This window comes from Bactrocera neohumeralis, chromosome 6, assembly GCF_024586455.1.
Source record: "Bactrocera neohumeralis isolate Rockhampton chromosome 6, APGP_CSIRO_Bneo_wtdbg2-racon-allhic-juicebox.fasta_v2, whole genome shotgun sequence".
NCBI lineage: Eukaryota > Metazoa > Arthropoda > Insecta > Diptera > Tephritidae > Bactrocera > Bactrocera neohumeralis.
In genome coordinates, this window is record NC_065923.1 from 76,590,678 (window position 1) to 76,615,177 (window position 24,500).

The 24,500-nt window shown below is 38.3% G+C and overlaps 1 protein-coding gene across 1 annotated transcript in view; it reads right to left on the bottom strand.

The window, feature by feature from the left end:
* Nucleotides 1-24,500, bottom strand: part of LOC126761409 (beta-1-syntrophin) — a 118,469-nt gene continuing 93,969 nt past the window's right edge. Inside the window, exons 6-10 of the mRNA XM_050477544.1 lie at nt 17,462-17,775; nt 17,068-17,153; nt 6,386-6,494; nt 4,409-4,792; nt 1-2,017 (exon numbers count right to left, since the gene is read on the bottom strand). Of these exons, the coding sequence (XP_050333501.1) occupies nt 1,934-2,017; nt 4,409-4,792; nt 6,386-6,494; nt 17,068-17,153; nt 17,462-17,775 (977 nt within the window). The 3' untranslated portion in view covers nt 1-1,933. The remainder of the gene's footprint in view (nt 2,018-4,408; nt 4,793-6,385; nt 6,495-17,067; nt 17,154-17,461; nt 17,776-24,500) is intronic.

A 24,500-nucleotide genomic window follows, 5' to 3' on the forward strand; every position in this document is an offset into this window, starting at 1 on the left:
ATTTCCGCTTTTGTTGTTAACAATTTTGTAATTAATTAATTTAATTTTGTTTATTAATATTATTAAGTCTCTATGTATGCAGTTGCTGATTGCAGCTGACCGAGATATGTTGCTGGATTTTATCTAACGGTAATTGTTGTTGCCTATTTTGTAATGTTATTTATAGTTTTCGTAAATTGTATGCAGTAGTAAATGTAAATGTGATACTTTTTTATTTATTTGTTAAATTTAATTATTATCCTCGGTTCTTTTGTTCGGCATTTTATTGCAAATATGTATATACAAACATACAAATAAATAAATATTGCATTGTTAATTTGCATTTGCAAATCTCATACTCTCTTTTTCCACCTATCAACCTATGTTTGATGTGTATCTATGTATGTATGTATATATGTGTGTATATTTATTTATATATGTATATGCATGTATTAGGGTGGGTAAAAAAAAAATCGTTTTTTTTTCATTCACTTGGAACTCTTGATACTCTGAACCAAGAGTTTCTCAGACACCTCTCAGAAAATCAGTAAAGCATTTTCGAAAAATCTACCAGTTTTGTAGTCTAATTTTTTTTTCATAAAAAAACATTTTTTTATATTTTCCCTTAGTATTCTAAAAAAGGTCTTTTGAGGAAGTCTGTAGATTTCTAAATTTTCTACAAAAGTTATATTTTTTCCATTTAAACAATAAAAAAAATATATTGTTTTTATTGACCCACCCTAATATACAAAAAATTTTCTGTGTATATATGTGTGAGAAGTCTAAACAGCTTTACTTTAAATACCAAGCAAAAAATTTTTTTGGGGTTTTGATCCACCCTAATACTTATATAAGTATGTATATATATATATATTTTTCTTTCTTCATACATATGCATATGTTAGAGGTGTCTAAGGATCTATTCTTCAAAGTCTCAAGTAAAAAAAATATTAGATTTTTTGAACCACCCTAACATACATAAATTTGGCTATGTATATACATACATATGTGTAAGAGGTGACTAAGCACGTATTCTTCAAAGTACTAAGCAGAAGAAAATATTCAAATTTTTTTACCCACCCTAATATACACAAAATTTTGTATGACGTACATATATATGCATGTGTTTATAACATGTGCACTCGTTTGGCTTTGGCCTGTTTGTATTTGTTAATTAAATATTAGTCGACTGTGCAATTTAATTATGCAAATTTGAAAAAGGATTATTCTTATACATGCCATTTGAAATTCTTTTTTACAAACATACAGACAGTTTTTTCGGGCTTACTTTTTCCTATTTTAAAACTAAACTTTAACCACTTACACACGAGTTTGTGCGCTTTAATTTCAAATTCCACAATTTCGCTGGACACCAAAACAAATGCAACCCTGTTGGGCTGCGAACTATGAATTTCGGTGTGAAAAGTAGCAAAGCTGCAAATATTCGGAAATATTGTGTTGCAAGTGTGTGTGTGTTTACATTTAAATGTTTCACATATACATATACGCATGTATAACTGTACTTATTGCTAAATTTATACCTAATGTTTATTCTGAATTACGCGACTGAAGACTAGTTTTGCACCTTATACAAAATAAGGAAGCACACACGCGCTCAAAAGCTGTCCAGCTGACCTTCGATCGTTTAACATAAGCTGTACAAATCTGCTTATGCTTACCACAATTGTATTAAGTATAATTATGTTATAATTAAGTTATGTTTAAGTGCTAAGTAAATTTGATATAATGCATTATTATAAACGCTTACTTGTTTTTCTCTTTCAACTGCATTCACTCAACGGCGTTTGGTATGAAATTACAAAAATTTTTACTACGTTACTGCTGCACGCCCATTTGTGGCGCCTCCTTCCTTCGCTTCTGAAAGTAATTTTGTTTTTGCTGCGTCAGACGCTGGTCATGCTGCTCGCTGCGCGTCAGCTGTCGCTTGCTCCTCTTAGGTGATGGAGTGTACCTTCGCCGACAGGCAGTTGTGCACCACGAAGACCACCGGCTTGGGACAGCATTCCATATCCAGTTCCTGTAAGAAGTAGATTCAGAAATTATTTAAAATTGAGTTCAGCAAAAAATGAAGAATAAGTGGTTAAGGGTAGTGGGATGGTTCAAAAAACCGTTAGAGTATTTTGAAAATAATTATTTAGGTGTCTTGAAAGTGAAGCTTGTGATCTCAGCGACATTTGGTTTAACAAGACGTCGCCACTTCCCACACATCGCATCAATCAATTGATTTATTGAGAAAACACTACGGTGAGCAGATAATTTCACACTTTGGGCCGGTCGATTGGCCACCCAAACGGAGATATATAAAGTCTAAAGTCTATTCGGACAATACCGTTTCGACTCAGGCTTTGAAGCAAAACATCACGCGTGTCATTCGCCAGTTAACAGTCGAAATGCTCGAGCAAGTCATCTAAAATTGGACTCAATGAATGGACCATCTGAGACGTAGCCGCGACCAACACTTGAAAGAGATAATCTTAAAAAAATAAATCCCGAATTATGTTCTCTTGAATGATAATAAACACTTCCCATTAAATTTGGAGTTTTTGTGTTTTTTCTTTAAAAAAGTAGGGAACCTCGAAATGGATTACCTTTTATACAACCACACAATAACAAAAAGGCACCAAACTACACTTAGACCTCTTACTACACTAAGTTCATTAGTTCTAAGTTACTGGACTTTAAACAAGAAACGGTGTCATATGAAGCGTATAATATTTGGAATCTCTCTCCCAAACGTGGAGAGTTGCAGTTTTCTATACTAAAGTAATGCTTCAAAAGGTCAAATAATAGAAAAAGACAAGCTTAACTTAACTGACTAACTGCAAAACGTAACGCAAAACTTTCTAGTTAAACGGTATTTCCAGCAATCATACTGCTGAAGCTATCTCTTACTCTGGCTTGAACTGAACGATTCCTACTTGAGGCTCAAACCCCTACTCTGGTCTCTAGATGAGCTCATTTAACACCCTGCCTGCCATACTTTTTAAATTAGCTCTTCTAAAGCCCAGCATAGGAAGCCTCTAGTAGGAGGCAATCAGTTCGAGTCAGAGTAAGAGACAGCTTCGGCAGCATGATTACTGAAAATACCGTTTATCTGGGCACTAAATGACCTCATTCAAAAACTAGGGCAGGGAGCGTGTTTAATGACTCAACTATGGAAGAAAAAATGCTTAGTTGCAAGATTGAGGAATATCCATATAAGATAACGAAACAGCAACAAGGTCAAAAATGCAGAAATAAGCCGCAATCGACTGAGCCAAGCAAGTGCGGACACTTGCCACAAAACGTTTGATTTAATTAAGCCGAATTCGGAGGATAGATTAAGTAAATACAAGAAAACAAATTGAAATCCAAGCAATAAACACACATACTTCCAAGATAAGAGGCATGAAGCACAAGGCATGCGTATGCGTTGGCAGAAACATGTCGCACGAAGGTGTACAAGGCAAGCGAAGGTTAAGCAGTGTAAGGTGTTGGTGAAAAAATTTGTTTAATTACAGTTGACAACGTGCCACAAAATGTGGCGGTAGCAGCACTTGCCACCTACTTCACACCTCGAGCAACGCTGACTGCAGAAGAAGTAGCAGCAGCGAAAGCAATTGGAGCTGATGTGCGGGGCCACAACGGCCGTTGGGGTGAAACGCCGACACGAAACGAAGTGAAGGCCGATTTAAAATTAATTGCAACGTTAGCAAAGGCGATCAAGTGAAGAGCCCTCTGGCTGCTACTTGCGAAGTGACTTAAGTGACGGAAGGCTGTCGTCTGCGAAGCGCTGCAGAGGCGAAGCGGTGTCGAAGCAAGAAGCCATTCATTGATTATGACATTGACGAGCACAAAGGTGGGCCAACGACCAGCCGGCAATGGAGCCAGAGAGCACACGCAGTCGGGTCAGCATGCCAAACGCGACGACCAAACGATATGTAGCACGCGCTGATGTGCAGACCTAGCAGACTGGGCGCAATGTGACTGAGGCTGCCGCCCGTGTTGCTGGCGGTGACAGTTGACAGCGCTGCTTACGGTTGGCTGGCGTCTGGGACCGTTGGGCGCGCCGTGTGAAATTTTAATTGAAAACTTAATGCGTTTCACTTTGTTGCGCAATAAAAGACGGAAGGCGCGAAATGAAAAAAGGAAATATTATTAAGGTGAAGCGGCCGACACGGCTGGCGGCGCGCTATGCGAAATTGAGTCGCAGGAAATCAGATATAAATGAAATGAAAGTTATTTAATTTAATTAACTGGAATCACCGACCAACAAGCAGCAGCGGCAATTCGCAACAAAATGAAACGTAAACGCTAATTTCACTGTGAATAATGTACATAATTGCTTAATTCCACAGCCGACGCGCCAAGCAAAAGTAGTGACGTTTGTCTTATGAATTTTAAAGTGCTGAAATATAATAATACTTACAATTTCGCCGTCATCGCCGAAATCCAAGTACAGCATGCGCATGCCGTCGTCCGCTGAGCCCTTCAATTTGTCGAACGGAAATTGCCACAACTGTGTTTTGGCCTGATTGGGCGGCACTACGACACCCGCCGCCGCCGCCGCTGAAAAGCCGCTGCAGTCGTACAGGCAAAAGCCACGATTCAAATGCACAACCAATTGACACTGTCTGCCCTGGTAGAGGCAGCGGAACGAGAACTCACGCTGATAGTTGACGGCGTTGTGTGAACCCTGCACCAGTGCGCGCGCCCACGCGGCCATGTCACGATGCGTCTCCGAGCGCAGCCAATAGACCAGCACGCCGCGGGTGGTGCCGCAGCGCACGCAGAATACCGTCGTCTGTTGACCCTGAAAAATAATTGAACATTTTTCGCAAATAAGTGTTGTTACAAATTGGCGTAAATGCAATGGGCGCTTAAGTCCCTTGACAACGCTAAAGGCTGACAAATCGAGGAAACATTTATGTGTTCTCAAAATCATGTGTACTGGTAATGTGCTTAAGGCTTCAAAGGAATAACAGTTCACTGTACGGGTAGATTAAGTTTGGCATGAAAATCATAAAACCTAGAAGGCAATGTCGGAGGCTATATAAAGCACATCGTCACCTAAAATGCAAAACAACGTATCATCAAAAAAAAAAAAAAAAATTAAAATCGCTGTCAGATAAAATAAGCAATACATAACCATTTTATAACCAAAACTCAAATTATGTTTCAATATGAGTGGTTTCTTTTTCATACAAATATCGTTTTTCCTTCGCTTGTACACTTATAAAAAATTATGTTCCGTTATTTTGCCTTTTAGGTGATGATATGTAGGTAAATGATCAGTGTGACGAGAGTGTGGTCTTCTCCGTTTGTATACAATACCTGAAATAGTTCCGTAGTTTTTTAGAGCGTATCGCTCTGAAATTTCGCACACGTCCTTTTTTCACCAAGAAACTAGTCATTTGTCGGTATCGGCGATATCGGACCACTATAGCATAAAGCTGCCATACAAACTGAGCGATAGGAATTAAGTGCTTGTAGGGAGAACTCTTTTCTTTGTCAAGATATCCTCATGAATTTTGGCGTGGAGTATTGTCTTAAGCAATTGTATAATCTCAGAAGAATTTGTTCAGATCGAACCAATAAAGGGTATAGCTGTCATACAAAATTACCTGATGAAACTCAAGTCTTGTTTAAAAAAATCTGTTATTTGTCAAGCTATCTTCACGAAATTTGGCACGGATTAATATCTGAAGCAACGGTTTAAACTCTAAAGAAATTTTGAGATTGGACTACTATAGCATATAGCTACTATACAAATTGATAGCATATAGCTGTCGTACAATTTAATCGATCAGGCTCAAGTCCTTGTAAAGAGAACTCTTTTGTTTGTTAAGGTATCTTAATGAAATTTGGCAGGGATTATTGTCTGAAGTAACAGTTCATTCTCTGAGGAAATTTTGCGGATCGAACCACTATAACATATGGCTGCGCTACAAACTGAACTATCAAAATGAAGTTGTTGAAAAACTTCTTTAAATGTGCAGGGTATTCCAGCTTCGATCTGATCAACGCTTTTTTCTTATTTTTACTTTACTTATAGTGGTGCGCTGCTGAAAAACGGTTGCGCAAGAGATCCAGTTTTCAACTGTAATCCACTTTCTAGATTATCGCATGAAATACCTTCAATTCCTACAGTTTCCAGAGAAACCCCGTTAAATTACAGCAGTAGCGATTGCTTTTCTATTCTTCGCTGCCATTTTTGTGGTCTCCGTTTAAATCTCTTATACTCTGTTTGCTCACAGCATATGCTGTTTACCAGAATTTATCGCTTTCGAAAGATCTATTTGCGCACTAGCCAACGCTGAGAAAATATAAAAAATCAGAGGCAAAAGAGAAAAACAAACCGGGCAAAGCTCTCAACCAGTACAAGGGCATAAATTGCAACACTTACGTTCAAAGATGAATTATTGCCAGCGCCAGCCAGTCTTGTTGTTGCCAATGCAAAGCTCTCCAACGGACGTCCCCATGCCTCCACTGACCAAGGAGCGGACTCGTAAATCCTGCGAAAATAAACAAAAATCGAGAGAAGAAGCAATTAAAACAATGAAGGAAGACAAACTAATGTGAAATATAGTGTGATTTCAAGGGGGGTGCGGTAAATTGTGGCAGCCACCACAAAATGCGCTAAAAAAATTCGTTGAAAGAAGCAGAATAATGAGTAAAATAAACAATGAAGCCGGAGTTTGACCAGTCGGTGTGTGTGTGGACGTTGGTGGTAAGTGTGTGTGTGTGTGTGTTTGTGTGGACGTTGGCAGTAAGTGTGTGTGAAGAATGGCGCACGCTAATGGCTGCTGGTGTGGAAGTTTTGTAACAATTTCAAAAATCTGCGGAAAATTTGTACGAAAAATAGTTTTAATAGAAGATAAATGTGAAAGCTGGCACAAAGGATTGGCCGCCGCACAAAAACCCATAACACTTGCAAGGAAGTGCCAGACCACAACGTGTTCCGGCAAACATACAGAAACACACACATACATCAACACAGTTATAAACACAAAGAAAAACAAAAACAGTTGTAAACACAGCCATGCAAACACACACAAATGTACCGGATGCACAAAGCCAAGCAGTGCAAATACGCCCACATTGTGTTTGTGTATGTGTGAGTGATTATCGCTACACAACGGCGCTTGTAAAACTGCTCACAAACAAAGTATAAATAAAATAAATACATTATTTTCCGCCGATTTTTGGTCTATTGCAACAAGAAAAACCTGCATAGCCGCTCATAGCGCCGAAAAAACAAACCGAAGCCTGCACACGAACAATGATGCAACCTGCTCGTTGCATATCGAAATGGCTTTGGCGTAAATGCAGCCCATTGACTAGTTTATGGCTCACCATTTTCGTACTAGTTAAAAAAATACAACAAAGAACGTGAACTTCGGTTGCACTGCAGCTATAATACCCTTCACAATTGAAAGATTTCATAGAAGAATTTGATTTTGAACGTTCAGTTTGTATGGCAGCTATATGATATAGCCGTTCGTTCTGGAAAATTTCTTCGGATATTATAGTGTTGTCTTGGGCAATAATCCTTCTCAAATGTTGTGAAGATATCTAGTCAAATGAAAAAGTTTTCCATACAAGAACTTGAATTAGATCGTTCAGTTTGTATGACAGCTATATGTTAAAGTGGTCCGATCTGAAAAATTTCTTCGGACATTATACTGTTACTTGAAACAACGATCCATGTTGAATTTCGTGTAGATATCTCATTAAATAAAAAAGTTGTCCATACAAAAACTTCTTTTCGGTAGGCCAGTTTGTATGACAGCTATATGCTATAGTGATGCGATCTAAAAAATTTTTGCGGACATTGTAGCCTTACATTAAAAAATTATTCATGTCGTGTTTTGTGAAGATATCTTGTCAAATGAAAAAGTCTTCTATACAAGAACTTTATTTCCAACATTCAGTTTGTATGGCAGCTATATACTATAATGATCCGATATCGGCGGTGCTGGCAAATAAGCAACTTTTTGGAGAGAAAATAACGTGCGCCAAGTTTTAGCGATTTCTCAACAGCTACATGCCTTATTGGGTCTACGAAGTTGGCGCATATTCGCTCAGCTACAAGCTATATGGCCATATATATACATGTGTGTGTGTGTGTGAATATGTGTATGCGTGTATAAGTAAGTACGACTGCTCGTTGGTATGTGCTTTATTGGCGCACAAATTCGGCCGCCATCGCAGCCAAAGGCAGGGCGCTCAAACTAAAGCTGTGCATTGTAAAACAAATAAAAATGCCACAACAACAAAAACTAAACACACCAAATATTGTTGCGCCGCAATACAAAACCAAAAGGAAATACATAGATACAAACAAGAGAAAAAAACTAATTGAAGCATATTTTTTGCATGCCGCGGGTGGCTGGTGTGGAGTTGCGACCGATGTGTGAATTATTGCTCGGGCGTAAAGTGCGACTGCCGATATTTCAACTTTGTTTGCTGCAGAATATTTGAAATTGCCAGCAGTGCAGGCGTTGCAGTAAGCGACTAGTAAGATGAGTAGTAAACCCTGCTTATACAAACGAGCAAACCTAGATGCCGTAGACGCTGGGGTCCCCACGGTAGGATACACTGGAGGAGGTATCGATAGTGAGGCCACAGGGTCTATAAAAAATCGCGAAAAGCGCAGGCATCCTAAAGTATGACTACTTCTCATGGGCCGAGTAACTGAAGTCCATCGGGGATCGCAATGAACTAAAACTGGTCTAAGCATGGTTCATTGGGCTACCAGACTAGCCTAACTTAACATAAGTATAATTTCCACGCACTTTTGTAAGCTAAAGAAAATTGTGCCCATTTCAGTTGCCCACTTTTAGGCGCGACGCCTCTGTACTATTCGCAGCTTTGTTTTTACAAATTGTTTCTATTTTTGGGCTTTTGCCGTTCGCTTGAAAATTTTGTGGCTTTTCGCTATTCACTTTATTCATTTATTTATTTTAAGCTTTGTTGTTTGTTTGTTTTCCTTTTTTTAACTCAATTGGTTTGTTTAGTTTGTTTTGCACTTTGATTTATTTATGTTATTGTATTGCGAATTTGTTCCAATCAGTATTTATACGCTCTCTGCCACTCTGGCAACACTAGCTTTGTGAGCGCGTATTCTGGCATATTCCTGAATGTTTCTAGATATACAAGTATAAGCACCACAAATGACTGCCTTCCACTAAAAATTCAAATTCCAGTAAAAAAAATTCAAATATTTTAAAAGTTGGCGAATTTGCAGGACTTTGTCATGCCGATTAGGCGATCTCTTACAATATTATAAGGAAATATTCAGTTCTAGTGGATCATATGGAAAACTGGATGTAAAACGCCCATAAAACTGAATCTGCAAAGGCAGCTGGATAAACCAAAGATCGCCGTGCCTTTCTCTACTATGTGCTGCCTAACGAGATATCGATAGCGAATTGTTGCCAACTAAATGCGGTCCCAAGATATAGAATCAGAAGAAGTGATTGCGAAAATGAAGCATCGAAAAATCCCGCTATCGTATTGACAGCAGTGTTTTCTTAAATGCGGTCTCGGGTTGCTTACTTCGCTAAATGCAAACAGATGGGTCATTGACTTTCAGGTAGGGAGGTTGACATCACTAAATTCAAAATAAAACCTGACCAAGGATCATTAACCTCACTAACAGCCATTCACTTCAGGTTGTTGACCTCGCTAAAGGCAAATAAAAGTAAGTTAATATTGTAATGACGGCCGTATGGTCAACAGATTGCAGTGCCTTCCTCTACAAAAATGTATCTAACGAGATATCGACGGCCGAAAATGGCCAACTAAATTGCGGTCTCAACTTATGGAAGTATAAGAAGGTATTGCATAAAGAAATATTGGATAAACCCCCATCGAATTGATATACAGTTGGTCCGCGGTATTTTCTTCTATACGCCTCGGGTTGTTCACGTCGCTATATGTAAATTAAAGGATCATTGAACCAGGTAGGAAGGTTAACTCTGCTATATGTATACAAAAGGGTCAATAACCTCAGGTTGGGTTGTTGACACCACTTAATTCAAATAAAAGGCTCATTAACCTCACTAACGGACATTTATCTCAACAAATTACTATGCATTTCTTTGAAATAATCTACCTGACAAGATATCGATTTGCCAACTAAATTGCGGCCTCAACTTATAGAAAAATATGAAGGTATTGCAGAAAGAAATATTCGAAAATCCTCTCTTGGAATTGATATACAGCTGGTCCGCGGTCTTTTCTTGTCTGTGCTAAGTTCTAATTTATAGAGGCGACCAAGTCACCATGCTTATCACTGTCAACACTTTAATTTTCACATCCACAACGCAGTCATTTCAAATCACACTAAAAATAATACCAAAAAACTATGAAACCTCATCGCGTCACACACATATACGCATACATACAAACGAAGGAAGAACGAAAGAAAAAACTCATACCGAAAAATAGCAACCGACAATTTCCGTTTGCAATTTTGCAATTTGCCAAAATATTCTAAATTTCCGTAAGATAAACATACCGAAATACAGGTATGCAAATGCGCATCTAACTGTGTCTCCCCCTCTCTCTCTCTCTCTCTCTTTCTTAGCGACTTCATTCATTTCATTTTGGTTTACTAATTTCCTGCAAATGCCAAATGCTCGAATGGCTTCGAATATCCACTGGCGGCTGACAAGCAACAGCTTGCTGACACGGACAGACAGCATGCAGCATTCAGGACACACACACATGCATACATATGTATGTATGCAACGGCCCCAGCAAAGACTCACAGCGCTTGGAGATAGCTTTCTTTGGCTTTGTGAGTTGGACAAATGACAGCTCGCTCATAGCCGGATTCCATCTGCTTTTATAAAAGTGTGTGTGTATTACTTTTTAGCTGCAACTTGAAGCACACACATACGCACATACAAATAAAGTCTCCTTTGGTCCATAATTGGCATATGTGAATGGGCTATGCAAATGTATTGCAGGACGCCCTTTGGTGTCAACTATGTTGACAGATCAGAAGAATTCCAATATTTCAATGCACTATGTCATTCAATATCAGTTTACAGTTCATTTCGTTTCTTTTTTTTAATTCTTTCGACTTACTTTGAGCTCATCTGACACTAGCTAACTAGCTTTGTACATTTTCCACCTTCACCCGCAAAATAAATGAAATTCTACGGGAATGTGCTTATGTAAGACGAAAAAATGCTGAATATAAATTCTTCTATGCAATTATATACATCTAAATGCCCTATCATCCTAATGCCATACAGTAGCCCAGAAGTGGCTGCTTCTAAAGTTGCAGTAGACTTACTGCTCCACAGTGTAGCTTCTATGAGGGCGACGAGTATTCACTACGACAGCAGAGCGCAAACTTTACGCTCAAAACTTCTCTAGTAGTGTCCGTCGACACTAGAAAAAACATCAAACTACTTCATTATCAGACGCGTTTGGATGCCCAATTATAAAGGAATCGCTGGTAACTGCAAAGCCCATGAGCCTGACAGAACTAGCATCCTTGGCCCGCTCATATCGGAATAGGAATGTATTTCATCTCCATTGTCATCTTGCTTTATAGCACGGTACATATTGACCTTGCGTCCGTTAAGCAGGCATTGGTTGACGACCAGTTCCTCTGCGACTGCGAGATCCTTTTTAGTAGAACGTAGAGAGTATCTTGAACTATTTGCCTTTAGCTAAATTCATCTTTCCGAAATCGTGGGAGTCCTTAGTGGACATTGTCCAATAAGGTCGAAATCAAATTATCAAAGTTGTTTGGAAAAAGGTAAATTGGAAACATTTGGGCACATTCTTCTTCACTCTAGTCTAAAATTAAAACATATCGGCAGGAATACCTCCGACGAATCAGGAGACACAGCCGAAACTAACATTAGGAATAGGATCTTATGATTTATTATATTAGGTAATTGAACGGTCTGCCGCTAACCTGTCGAATTGAGGTCCTTCTTAGTCACATATCTTTATGTTGTTATTGTCGAATACAGAAACGGAGTTGTAGCCTTTAATTCTCTAATAATAGTTGAGGTTATATTATCGAAACAATTACTGAAGTATTATTTGATAATAATATTAATGTGAATATTTTAAAAATCCTACTGAAGAAAACGATTGCTCAAACTCGAGAACGAAAAAAAGGGGTCCGATTTGGCCGCACTCAAGTGTTTGCTTGAGAACATTCGTCGAAAATGGCCAAAATTGTGGAAGAACAATTCACGGATTTTAATGATCATAAAGCACTGTCGCATCGAGCTGCGATTGTGGCCAAATTTAAAGCCAAAAACGCAACAAATACCATTGGTCAAGAACCGTATTCTCCAGATTTGGCTCCGTGTGATTTTTTTCTTGTTCTCCGAACTGAAATTGCCGCCACGTGGAACCCGTTTTCAGTCGATTGAAGAGATAAAAAGAAACTCGTTGAAGGAGCTGTTGGCCATCCCAAAAAGTCTTATGAAAATTGTTTCGAGGGATGGAAAAATCGTTGGCATAAGTGTATTAAACATGATGGAGATTACTTTCATGGCGACAACTGATGAATAATTAAGTATTTTGCGTTTTATTTACAATTTCCGGGTACTTTTTTGTCACAACATTAATCCCCAGCGTCTAAGTTCTAGTGCCTCAACGAAGGTGTTCAGTAGTGCTTGTACAATGAACTAGTTTAGTATATATGCACAACCGTCTGTATATATTAGTATATATGTCTGTCACAAGTCCATATTGCTGTCAAAAGGCAGCAGCTGTCAGCTTTGTATGTATGTATATGTGTTAGGTGACCACAGTTCTGAACAATTTCGGATATAATTTGCGGAAATTGTGTTGCGTGGCACTTGACTTTTGCTCCGTCAGCTAGCATACACCCACCCAGCGTGCACTATACATTCTATATTCTTCTTCTTCTTCTCCTTTCGTTGCTGCTCCGCCTTGCGCAATGCCAACAGACACTACTTCCGTTGCATTGTGCAGCTGCTATAACGTTGTCATGATTGTTGTTATTATTTTTATATCCTTTGCCAGCAATGTTGCTATATTGCAATAATTGCACCCGAGACAAGCAAGCAAACAAACAAACGGGCATACGAAAAGCGAAGGAGCAACAATGGAAATATTTGCAGCAGAGTCACAGAAAATACACAAAGCAAAAATGCGCAGGAAATTGCAATCGTCGCAGCACCGGGCGTAAGGACACCGCGCGGAAACGGGAAATAAGTGCAGACACATATACACACACAGACGCACACACACACACACCGCACATGGCCGCCTGTTGTCCACCTGCTCTACGCAAGTGCACTGCTGTCTACACGCCGTAAAGGCAAACACTAGCAAGCAACAACATCCGCCTGACGCAGGAAGCGCATCTCCACACCACGTAGACACCAACGGCTAGGGTGGAACCCCTGCTTAATTTACTTGCAACATTGCTTTGAAAACGCAGATAACTTAAGATGTTTTTAGTGCATTCCAAGACCTTAAAGCTCTTCATATTTCAAGCTTCGAAGCGCGGATTTCGAGTGTGTTACGCCAGAGTCGGTTCTGCTAACGTTACAAAACGGTAAGCTCATTGCCATTTTTAATCAAAAAATTTCCCCTGCTTCCCACGTCCGCTTATAACTCAATCCAATTAAAACCCGTTGTACCACACAAATCCCATCAGTAATGTTTTGCTGAGTAACCCCACTTATAAATTATATCTGCACGCCGTCTCGCTCTCACACTTGGTTCGTAGCTGCGCGCTGTTTTCATTACCAGTTGACCGTTTGCTGTGCCGGCACATCAACCGTTTCACTCCCAGCTGCCCGCGGTCAGCGCAGTTAAGTCAAAACTTGTAAGGAACAAAAGCTGCAAAAAAAGGGTTACCAAGTCGTTTGTCATTGATTGATGATGTAATATTGCGCAATGTTGCCACAAAGTAAAAAATGTGCAAATAAAACATGGAGAACGTATCGAATAAAAAATGAAACAAATTCAAACAATAATAAATGAGCCCCATGAAAGGCGTGACGTGTGTGCGAAGAGGAGCTTGTAACCGAACAAAAAAAAAAGAAAAAAAGCAGCAAAGCATCTCTACACAATAACAACAATGAAAACGAGTGTCCGGCAAATCGCTTGTGATTAACTGTGCACATAATGGCAAAGCTGTGTTGGCGTGGTCAGCGGAGGGAATCGCTACGGATTTACATACAAGTATTTCGCATAGCAAATTGGAGTGGGCGATTGGAGAGTTATAAGTTTTTTGCGTGAACAAAATGAATGTTTTGCTCTTGACGAATTGAAGAAATAAACTCAAGCTATAAAAGTTTTCACAAATAAAAAAAGTTTCCAAACAAGAGGCAGCTATATGCTGTAGTGACCCGATCTGAACAATTTCTGGGATGGTTATTGCATTGGCTCGGATAATAATCCACGCTAAATTTTGTGACGATATCTTCGAAAAAAAATTTATTTTCAATCAAGAACTTGATTTCAATCGATTAATTTGTACGTTGAAGAGAAGACTCGTTCAGGACAACATTTGAACTCTTCAACTGATGAAACTATTACAAAAGTGAAGGATATGATGCTTGAAAATTGTCAGGCAAGTGTTAGAGAGTTAGCCGGAGAGCTCGACATCTCTAGCAAGTTTTAGAATAATTTTGGTCCGAAGTCCAAGCGACAGTCATCCGAGTGAACTGCGCACGATGAACCCGCTCCAAAGTGTGGAAAAACGTAACAGTTGGCTGGAAAGGTTATAGGATCTGTGTTTTGGTATGCGCGTGGAACAATTTTTACTAACTATCTTGAAAAAGGACGGGCCATCAACTTCGACTATTACGTATCGTTATTGGACCGCTTGAAAGACCAAATTGTCGAGGAATGGATGCATTTGAGGAAGAAGTAAGTGGTGTTTCACTAAGATAAAGCACCGTGTCACATAAGGCAGTGAAAACGATGGGAAAATTTAAGGAATTGGGTTTGGAATTGCTTTCGCATCCAACGTATAATCCTGATCTGGCTCCAAGGGACTAATACCTGTCCTCAGATCTCAAAAGAATGCTCTCTGGGAAGAAATTTTCGTCGAATGAAGAGATGATCGCTGAAAATGCGTTTGAAAAATTGCAGGGTCGCTATACTACTGTGGGCAAATAATAGTAAGATTTTTTAAATCCATTCGTCGATATATTTCTTTTCTACGTTGGTATCACTGTCAGTCACATGTCAAATTTCACATCAAAATATTCATAAGTGTTTAGTCCACGCTTGCTTTTCTGTAGTATGTACATCGATTTTTACGATGAGTGAAATTATTCAACAAGGAAGTTCCATCAAATTCTGTGTGCGGAAACAAATTTCAGGTGCAGAATGTTGGAAAAAGCCTTCGGCGATAATTGTTTGCCGCGAACAAGTGTTTTTGATTGGCACAAATTATGCAAATTGAAATGTTGAAAATGAACCACGTTCAGGACGAAAAGCAACACAGCTATGTTATGAAATGGTTAGTGGATGGCCATCAATATCAACTGATGATCAACATGTTAATAAAATAAAAGAGTCAGTGCTTAAAAATCGACAACTAACAGTCAGAGATCTTACTGGCATCTTTGGAATATCGAAAGGATCAGTGAAAACTATTTTGAAAGACCATTTGGGACGATGAAAAGTGAAAGCACGATTGGCAACAAAATAACTACATTTTTTCGAAAAACAGGTTCGCGTTAACGTCTGCTTTACGACTACCAGGATGTCATTAAATGTATTATTACTGGCGATGAATCTTGAATTTTTGTTTACGACATGGATACAGGCGAACAATCGGCCGAATATCGTAGCAAAGGTGAGCTGAAGTCGAAAAAAACACGTGAAAGCTTGTCAAAAATCAAAGTTTTATTGACAGTTTTCCTCGATGATCAAGTTGTGGTGGACTCCGAATTCCTACCGACCGGCCAAACTGTCAATTAGGGTTATTTTAAAATTATGAAGAAAGTCTTACTATTTTTTTATCTTATTGTAGTAATCAGTGTACCAGCCTTGAAGGGAACTATGTTGAATAAAAACATATAGGTTTGCCAAGCAAATGTGATTTACTATGGTAGACCGTGGACTATTCAATTGACCTCATAACAGTTTTCGAATATAAATATACAGAAATATTTGTGTGCTATGCGGCTTTAGAGTAAAGTGAATTATCAATAGTATACATCTACACACACACACACACATCCAAACACGCGACCCAAAAATGACGAAAATCGCAAACAGACTATAAAATAGTAAACATATGCCGCGATTAATATAATCCATCACTCAATGTGGCACTCAACGCGCAACTCCCTCCATTCACAAACACTTTGAGCTACTGTCATATATCTATTTACCGGAAACGGTGTCTGTATGACAAAGAAACGCACCCAAATTTCCACTCAGAAATTTATTTTTTTGCATTTCAGCGAACTCGAGAAACATTTAAGTGAACACCTGGGTAGGCGGTAAGAGGCAGTTAAGCAGCGCTTGAGAAATTGCTGTGGAACTGTGCGAGTATTTCTGAGTTCTTTGCGAAATTCCACTGAAAAATGTTGTTGTAATTCATAATGCGAATCTCTTTTGCTTTATGAGATTGCGCCGCACCTTTGGCAAACACAGGGCACCGGCGCGTATCATTAACTTCTATACGCAAATACAGATTTACATATACACACGCATTACGCAAAGTAAGTAAGTAAGTAAAAAAGGTAGACAATATTTACATGTCTCTTAGATTTTTGATGGTAAGCGCTGATACTTCCGCTCAGCTGTCGACATACTCAATATAAGTGAAAACGCTAAAGTGCCACACTCGAAGCGGCAATCTCACGGATTACTTGAACTATGGTTGAGTAAACACGTAAAATATACATACACATACACACACATGCAACGCTTAAAACCAAATAATACTTGTATATATATATATATATATATATGCCACTTCGGCTTGCTGTTTCAGCAGCGCAGCATCGTTATTGCCAAATCTGCCAATAATCCAGATAAAGTGTGCTACTCTACAAGTATGTGGCAAGGCGTTGAGCCCACCCGTCTGCTTGAGCAATCACTTACCTGAACTCGCGTTCGGTGACGGCGACAAAAATCGGTTGCCATTTGTCGTTTTCATCGGAACTCTCCGAGCTGGAACGTCCGCTTGGCTAAGGCACAATACACACGTTCAACATTGCATGTGCCATGCCGCATGTAAGCACATTTACAAGGTCAGCATACGAATGTTGCACGAAAAAACGTAGCAGCATACCGGAAAAGAATTGTAAATAAAATGAATTCATTAAAAATGCAATGTGAAGTGCAGCGAATGGTAGGAAAATGAAATGTAAGAAAAGCAAGGAAGGCAACGAAAGCACTGTAGTGCAGTCGCTGCAATGGCAGTTAAAGAGAAAATCAAACGCTTAAATCTACTTGCGGCATCACTCAGTCCGCCGCACTTTCGTTGGCCACTTACCAAATCGCCTGCGCCGCCGCCGCCAATGGCACTGGCGCTGCTGCCACCACCACCACCGCCGCTGCCAGAACTGCCACCGCCAACGCCGCCGCTGGTGCTGCCGCCACTCAAACGCCTGCTAAGCCAGCCAATGTGCTTCAGCTCGCCGATGACATTCATTAGCGCGCGATTGGCATCGGTGAGTGCGCGCTGTGTACTGCCACACATCGCCGAGTGCAGCGCATTGAACCAGATCAGCGCTTCGGCTGAGTCGGTGGCGCGCAGGATGCACGAGTGCACGCCGTCCGGCGAATGCAGTTCGATACAACGGTTCTCTGCAAATAAACAGAACAGAAAAAAAACAACAAAAAATAAGCAATAATTACTTAAGCAGTATATACATATATGCGAGAGGAGAGCAGTAATGGAAGGCATTAATGAATACATGCGCGTAATCAGCGGCTCAGTAAATACTTTCACGCACATTACGTGCGGACTGTTGATTTCACAAGCTTATATACCATATATGCGATATGATTTCGATTATAGAGGTAATATCAATTAAGGCAAATTGATATTACCTACCAGTGAGTTGAAGCAAGGTTCACATAATTCGAAGCCTTTCTAAAATTATATAATATCATACGAAGTTAGTTCAACAACAACAACCGGAAAGAAAAGTCGAATACCCTTTAACACATTCTATATATAGAAAACTTTTTTGTTTGAGGAAATATCTTCTTGAAATTTGGCAGAAATTATATGAAACAGAAAAGGTATAATCTCCGAAGAAATTGTTCAAATCGGACAACTATAGCGTATAGCTCTCGTACAAACCGAACGACCAAACTCAAGTCCTTGTAAGGAAAACTTTTTTATTTAACAAAATATATTCTAGAAATTATGTATGCACTATTATTTAAGATAACGGTACAATCTCCAAATAATTTGTTGAAAACAGACTACTAAAGCATATAGCTGCCATACAAACCGAACCATCAAATTCAAGTCCTTGTATGGAAAACTTTTTATTTGACGAGGTATTTTCTTGAAATTCAATATGGACTATTATTTATGATAACGGTACCATATCTAAAGAACTTGTTGAGATCGGACAACTATAGCATATAGCTTCCATACAAACTGACCCATCAAAGTAACGATAAAAATCATTTTGTACTTATTTAAGCTATAAGAAATGCAACTATGAAGGGTATTATAACCTCAGTGTAGGGAACTTAAATTTTCTTGTTGATTTTAGCGCTTCGCGAGTACCTCATTCTTTTATTCACAACTAACGCTATGTGATTTCCATCTCCAATATTCAAAAACAGAAATTGTTGCCGTCAGAAATTAATATATGCTTTAGTGGTCCCCTTTGCATTGTCGCAGTTCTTAGTGTTTGCTAAGGCAAAGAAGGCAGGTAAATAATAGAGACATCTACGCCACGAGATAATAAACCCAACGTCATTCATTTCTATGGTTATTTACTAGTTTATTAAACCACACTTCCTCATTTACTGGCAAAGTACTAAAGACAATACCTTCCACTTCCAAACTTTTCGCGTCATGGTCAGTTGTTTTTGTTGCCGCAATGGTGCATTGTTTATTCATTTCGAGCAGCATACATTTTTAATAAAGTAATATTACGCGAAAAAGTGCCAGAATATTTTAATTTGCGGAACTCAGCAGCGCGCCACCCGCATACGCCAAGGCGCACCTACCGCAGTCAGCATTAAAAATCATGTATACAATGAAGCATTGAAAGAGAAGAGGAGCTCTGCTGAAATATAGCGGGATATAGCGAAGCAAAAGTCTTGATTAAATTCCGTTGCTGAATAGAACGAACGGCTGTCGGTATAAACGGAAATAGACGAAACGCGTTCACAGAGCGAGGAAGGAAGTTGTGCTTTTTTCGCCGTCAGCATTTATTACAAATGCAAATTTTTACGTTCTTTTCTTATTATTATTTTTGATGAGACGGTGACTAACAACAAATTTCAAAATTTCAGCGCAGGGAAATCAGCAAAGCGTGCACATTTTGTTTTTGTTTTTCTTCACACCCGATCAATCTGCCTGCCCAAACAAAATTTGATAACGCTGATGGAGATGGCAAGCAGTAATGAAGCGCGTAATGAAGTAGCGAGGCGCGACGCTGCACAGTGGCCGATTTGGCTATGCTAGCTCAAGATTAGGCAAATTTCCACTGTTAAAATTGAGCAAAATTTTGTTTCCCACCGTTAAGTAAGTATCCATTTATCAAATTAGAAATATCAAATCCATTAATTTCGGTAAAATTAATAAGCTGTTAGCTCTCAAAGCTAACATATGGTAGGACAACTATTTTCAGTGGTGATATCTCGATTCAGAAATGTGCGAAATTTTTTCGGAATCACCTGTTTTGAATCTCCCATTTTCGTAGAGGCCCAAAACAGAGATAAAAGAAAATTTCCCCTGAATTTTACTCCCGAAAATTCGTTTTGTAATGCAATGGTGGATCCTTCGCACTTATTGTGAGTATCGTCGGATCCAGTAATAACAAGTTTAAGCAAAAGTTCTGCCAATAACTCGAGCAAAACAGCTTTTTTTATTCTGTAAGCCAGAATCTACTTATGGACTACAATGCAAAACACAAAATATATGCACATACAAAATATAAAAAAATTAAATTAAAAAAGCTTTAAAAAAATAAAAAAAAAAAAAATTTAAAAAACATTACAATAAAATTTAAAAAAAAATATATATATAAAAGTAAATAAAATTATAAAAAGAAACATAAAAAAAATAAATTAAACTAAGTTAAAAAAAATTAAATAAAATTAAAAAAAATTTATATAAATAAAAATAAATATTAAATAACAAATTAAAAAATAAATTGAATTATATAAAACAAAATTCAAAAAAAAAATTATTAAAACAAAATTAATAAATAAAAAAAAGTAAATAAAATTAAAAAAAGATACATAAAAAAATAAATTAAACAAAATTTAAAAAAATTAAATAAAATTAAAACAAAAATTTTAATAAAATTTAAAATCACATTAAATTAAAAAAGTAGTAATATAAAAAAAAATTAATTCACAAAAAACAAAAACCAAAAAGTTTAAAAATAAATTAAACTAAATAAAAAAAAAAACGTTTAAATAAAATTAAAAAAAAAAATAAATAAAATTAAAAAAAAAAATCAGATTAAATAAAAAAAAATATTTAATAAAAATAAAAAAAATATAATAATTAAATTAAATAAAAAATAATAATTACAATAAAAAAATTAAATTAAATTAAAAAAACTTTAATTAAAATTTAAAAAAAGTCTGATTAAAATAAAAAAAATATATAAAAAAAATTAAATATATTAAAAAATTATTTAAATAAAATTTAAAAAATGAATAAATAAAATTAAAAAAATGCAGTTTATTTCTTTTTATTTTAACATTTCATAAAAGTTACCAACTTTGTGAAAATATCGTTATTTTTGCGAAACTCCTTTTCGAAAGCTAGATAAGCCAAATCGGTCACTGTGCGCCGTGGTGACTTCCTTTTTTCTTGTATTTATATGGTAATGAGCGAACAACGGAGTCGTTGCTTGAAAACGCATGGGGTTGGAAATATTAAGTGGGCGGTGTAGTTGCCACATCTACAATTTCGGCAACATTGCAGGCGTTTGCGGTTACTTTCGGCAGTAAGTTTGTTGTTCGCACTCTTATAACGCATACACACACAAATAAGCAGCAACACGCAAAGCAAAGCCGAAGTTCCAGATTTTTGTGTTTATTTTTGTTATTGCTTTTGTGTTATCACATCGCCAAAGTCGGTTGTGTAGTAAATTACAAACTTTCCGCACTTTGTATACACTATCTGCTGTACTTGGCTGTGCACACTACTCCTTTAGTGCCCTTACTTATGGCTTAGGTAAATATCAGCCGTCGTAGTTTTCATTTCATTGTTGTTGTTTGTGTTTTTTCTTTTCTGCTTGCTTGCTTCATTACTTCGCTCGCTGCACACCATTCGCCATTTATTTCTAATTAAACAGTTTTTGTTGCAGCAACTTTGTTGCATAATTTCGCCTTGCGCCACCCATCAACTGTACGGCCATTATGTATGTGTGTGTGTACAGCCAAGTTCACTTACAGATATTTTGAAATATAATTTTTTTTTGTCTTTGGCAATTAAAGTGCAATCGTTTTTTTCACACACCTCAGCTGAAAGTTGCGGCTGCTACTTTTCGCCACAATTATAAATTGTGTTTGAAATTGGTCTTTGGGCCGTCGAGATGCCTTCTGTGTGTGGTATGAAAAATTTGTGGATGAAAGATTGATGGCAGCATTATTAATGGAAGTAAGGTCGACGACCAGCGCCTGTACGACTGCGAGATCCTTCTGCTCTAAAGTAAAAGGCAGAAGATCTACTGAGCTGCTTTGACTTGGCAAACTCCAACTTGCCGAAATCATAAGAGTTATTACTGAAAATTAGGATTATTACTGAATACTGACAGGCTAAAAATCCAGTCGGACTCAAGTTATCAAAGATATATGGAGCCGAGTTTGCTTAAAAACTCCAGCCACTATATTATAGCTAAAAGGCAGTAGTCCGATGGCAGTGGAACGACAGGCCGATTAAACGATCAAGCAACCCCCTCGAACAAATTACTCAGGAGAAATGGATAGTTGGATATAACGACGATCCGTCACTTCTATGCGTAAAGGATGTGGTTGCGAAGCTCAAAGCCCATGTCAGGGCGCCGTTCTGAAAATAGTGGACCAACTATGCATTCCCTCCATTCCGAAGGCGAAGATTCTCATACCATGCACAGTAAAACCGGAGGAGGCACTGCGCTTTTCAGAAAAAAGTCTTGATTTACCGGTATCCAAAACTACATTCACCATAAAACAAATCGGCCGAGGGTATTATACGAAAGGTTCGTAGTTAGCGTGTACCTCCACCTCAAGAAGCTTAGTCCGACTGACAACAACGAAAACAGCGACAACAGATAAGCGAGTGGTGGTAAGGATTCTACGAGAGATCTCAGAAGCCACATTGAAGTTTCAAGATACAGGTAAGACGGAGACGAAGATAGGTTTGTAGGCAGCGTGTACTTCCACCTCAAGAACCGCAATCCAATCGATGAGTACGGAAAATCAGATATCACACTGAAGCTCCAAGTCAAGGACAAGACGGTGTGTCAACTCGACAGAGCGGAAAAAGAGAATAAATTTAACAGTGTAGTTTCTGCAGATAAACCTGAATAAGAGCAATGTCGTTTCTGCCAAAATGGTCCCTGGAAACTTTTTTATAAGTGACGGGTATTATGCAAGTTAACACTGTTTATTTTTTGAAGAGCTTTTCATCCTCCTAGCTGTTGTGGGTTGACTTTGAGTTCAAAAATGTTTTAAGGATAGTCTGCTGTTTTAACCAGCATATCAGTTATGTCTAAACTGGCGGGAGTTCCATACGATTCGCTCTCGTGCTAGTGAGCGAGGATAGACCATTTGTATATTGTATGTCTTTACTGCAGTCCGAATGACAGATTTCAACTGAGCTGAGTTGAACAACTAAAGCCAAATTTCAACTGAGTGGCAGCATTATAGCGGCTCTGGGTATTAATGTTGTTGCATTGTTGACTATATTGATGTTGCTTTTGTATCTGGATTTGTGCAGATTTATTACAGAATTTTGTTTCTCTAGCCACTTACTTGTATTGCCAGCCATTATTTTATTTGCCACTAAGCAAAAGCGAATATAATTTTGAATTTTGAACTCTGCATTGTCTGGCACATATTGGGGTATGTCAGTATGTAGGCGCCTCTATTTGTACGCAGATACAATTGCATGTTCCGGCTAACAATAAATCACTGCACATTTGTTTGCACCGTTAGTTGGTTGACTGCTTTGGAGGGTTGGCGGTTTTAGCCGCCAAATGCCGACACCTGATATGACACAATTTCGACAAATACGCGGATTTCCATGTGGCAGCACAGCAAACAAAGCTATGCACATAACAATAAAAACAAAAATGCACTGAGAGCAGCAGAGAAGCGCCGACAATACGCGCTGCGGCATTTGACGCGTTGACTTTACAAAGTTTGCTGCGCTCAGAGATAAGAATTTTATAGAAGGAATATAATTTGAATAAAGCATCAACATATTGACTGTATAGAATGCAATTGTGGCAATAAATCGGAGCGTCGCTGGGAAATTGTGTTTTATTACAAATATTTTAGATTGTTATGCACACAATAGTAGCATTTTTTTAAATAGGAACGCTACAAAAGTAGGCCAAGTCTAGTCAAGCAGTCTATTGACATTTGTCTTTAGTAAGATTTGCCATTTCATCATGAAAGTTATACGATCCAATGGAGCATTCACCAACGTCTCTACAGAATCTATTCTGAACAGTAGCTAGTCAATAGGTCTTGTACCTGCTATAAAACGCTGGATCAGAAGCTTTTTGACCTCTAGACGGAGAAGAGCATAATGAAACGCCACTAAAATGACCAAGGAATCGTGTACAGGTACTCCCCAAGGTGGAGTGCTATCTTCACTTCTATAGACATTACTGGTGAATAAACTGTTAAGGAACTTCAAAGGCAAAACTCTAAAGATAGTGGCATATGCGCACGACATTGCCATCTTAATAACGGCAAGGTGTCTACAGACCATTATCAGTAGTATGACCACCACTCATAATACAGTCCAGAACTGGGAATAGCAAGCTGGTCAGGGGTTGAACCCGGAGAAAACGGATCTGCTTCATAAGAAAGCACAATATTCCACCATGAAGGTTCCCTTCGATTAGTGGGACACAAATCTCTCTCAAGGACCGCAACACTTATTTTGGGGTAGTCTTGGACAGCAAACTGCTGTGGAAGCACAACGCGGAAAAAAGTGTGAGAAAAACTAGCAATATTTTATATATACTGTCCAGAGTTAGACAAAACCTTTTAAGTTGCCGAACCACGGCAGCATATTTCAAGATGAGGTCTTTGCTATTGCGAAAGCTGAAGAGCTGGCCTCTAATGCACCTACAGGCAATTCTAGAGTCAACATCTACGTAAACAGC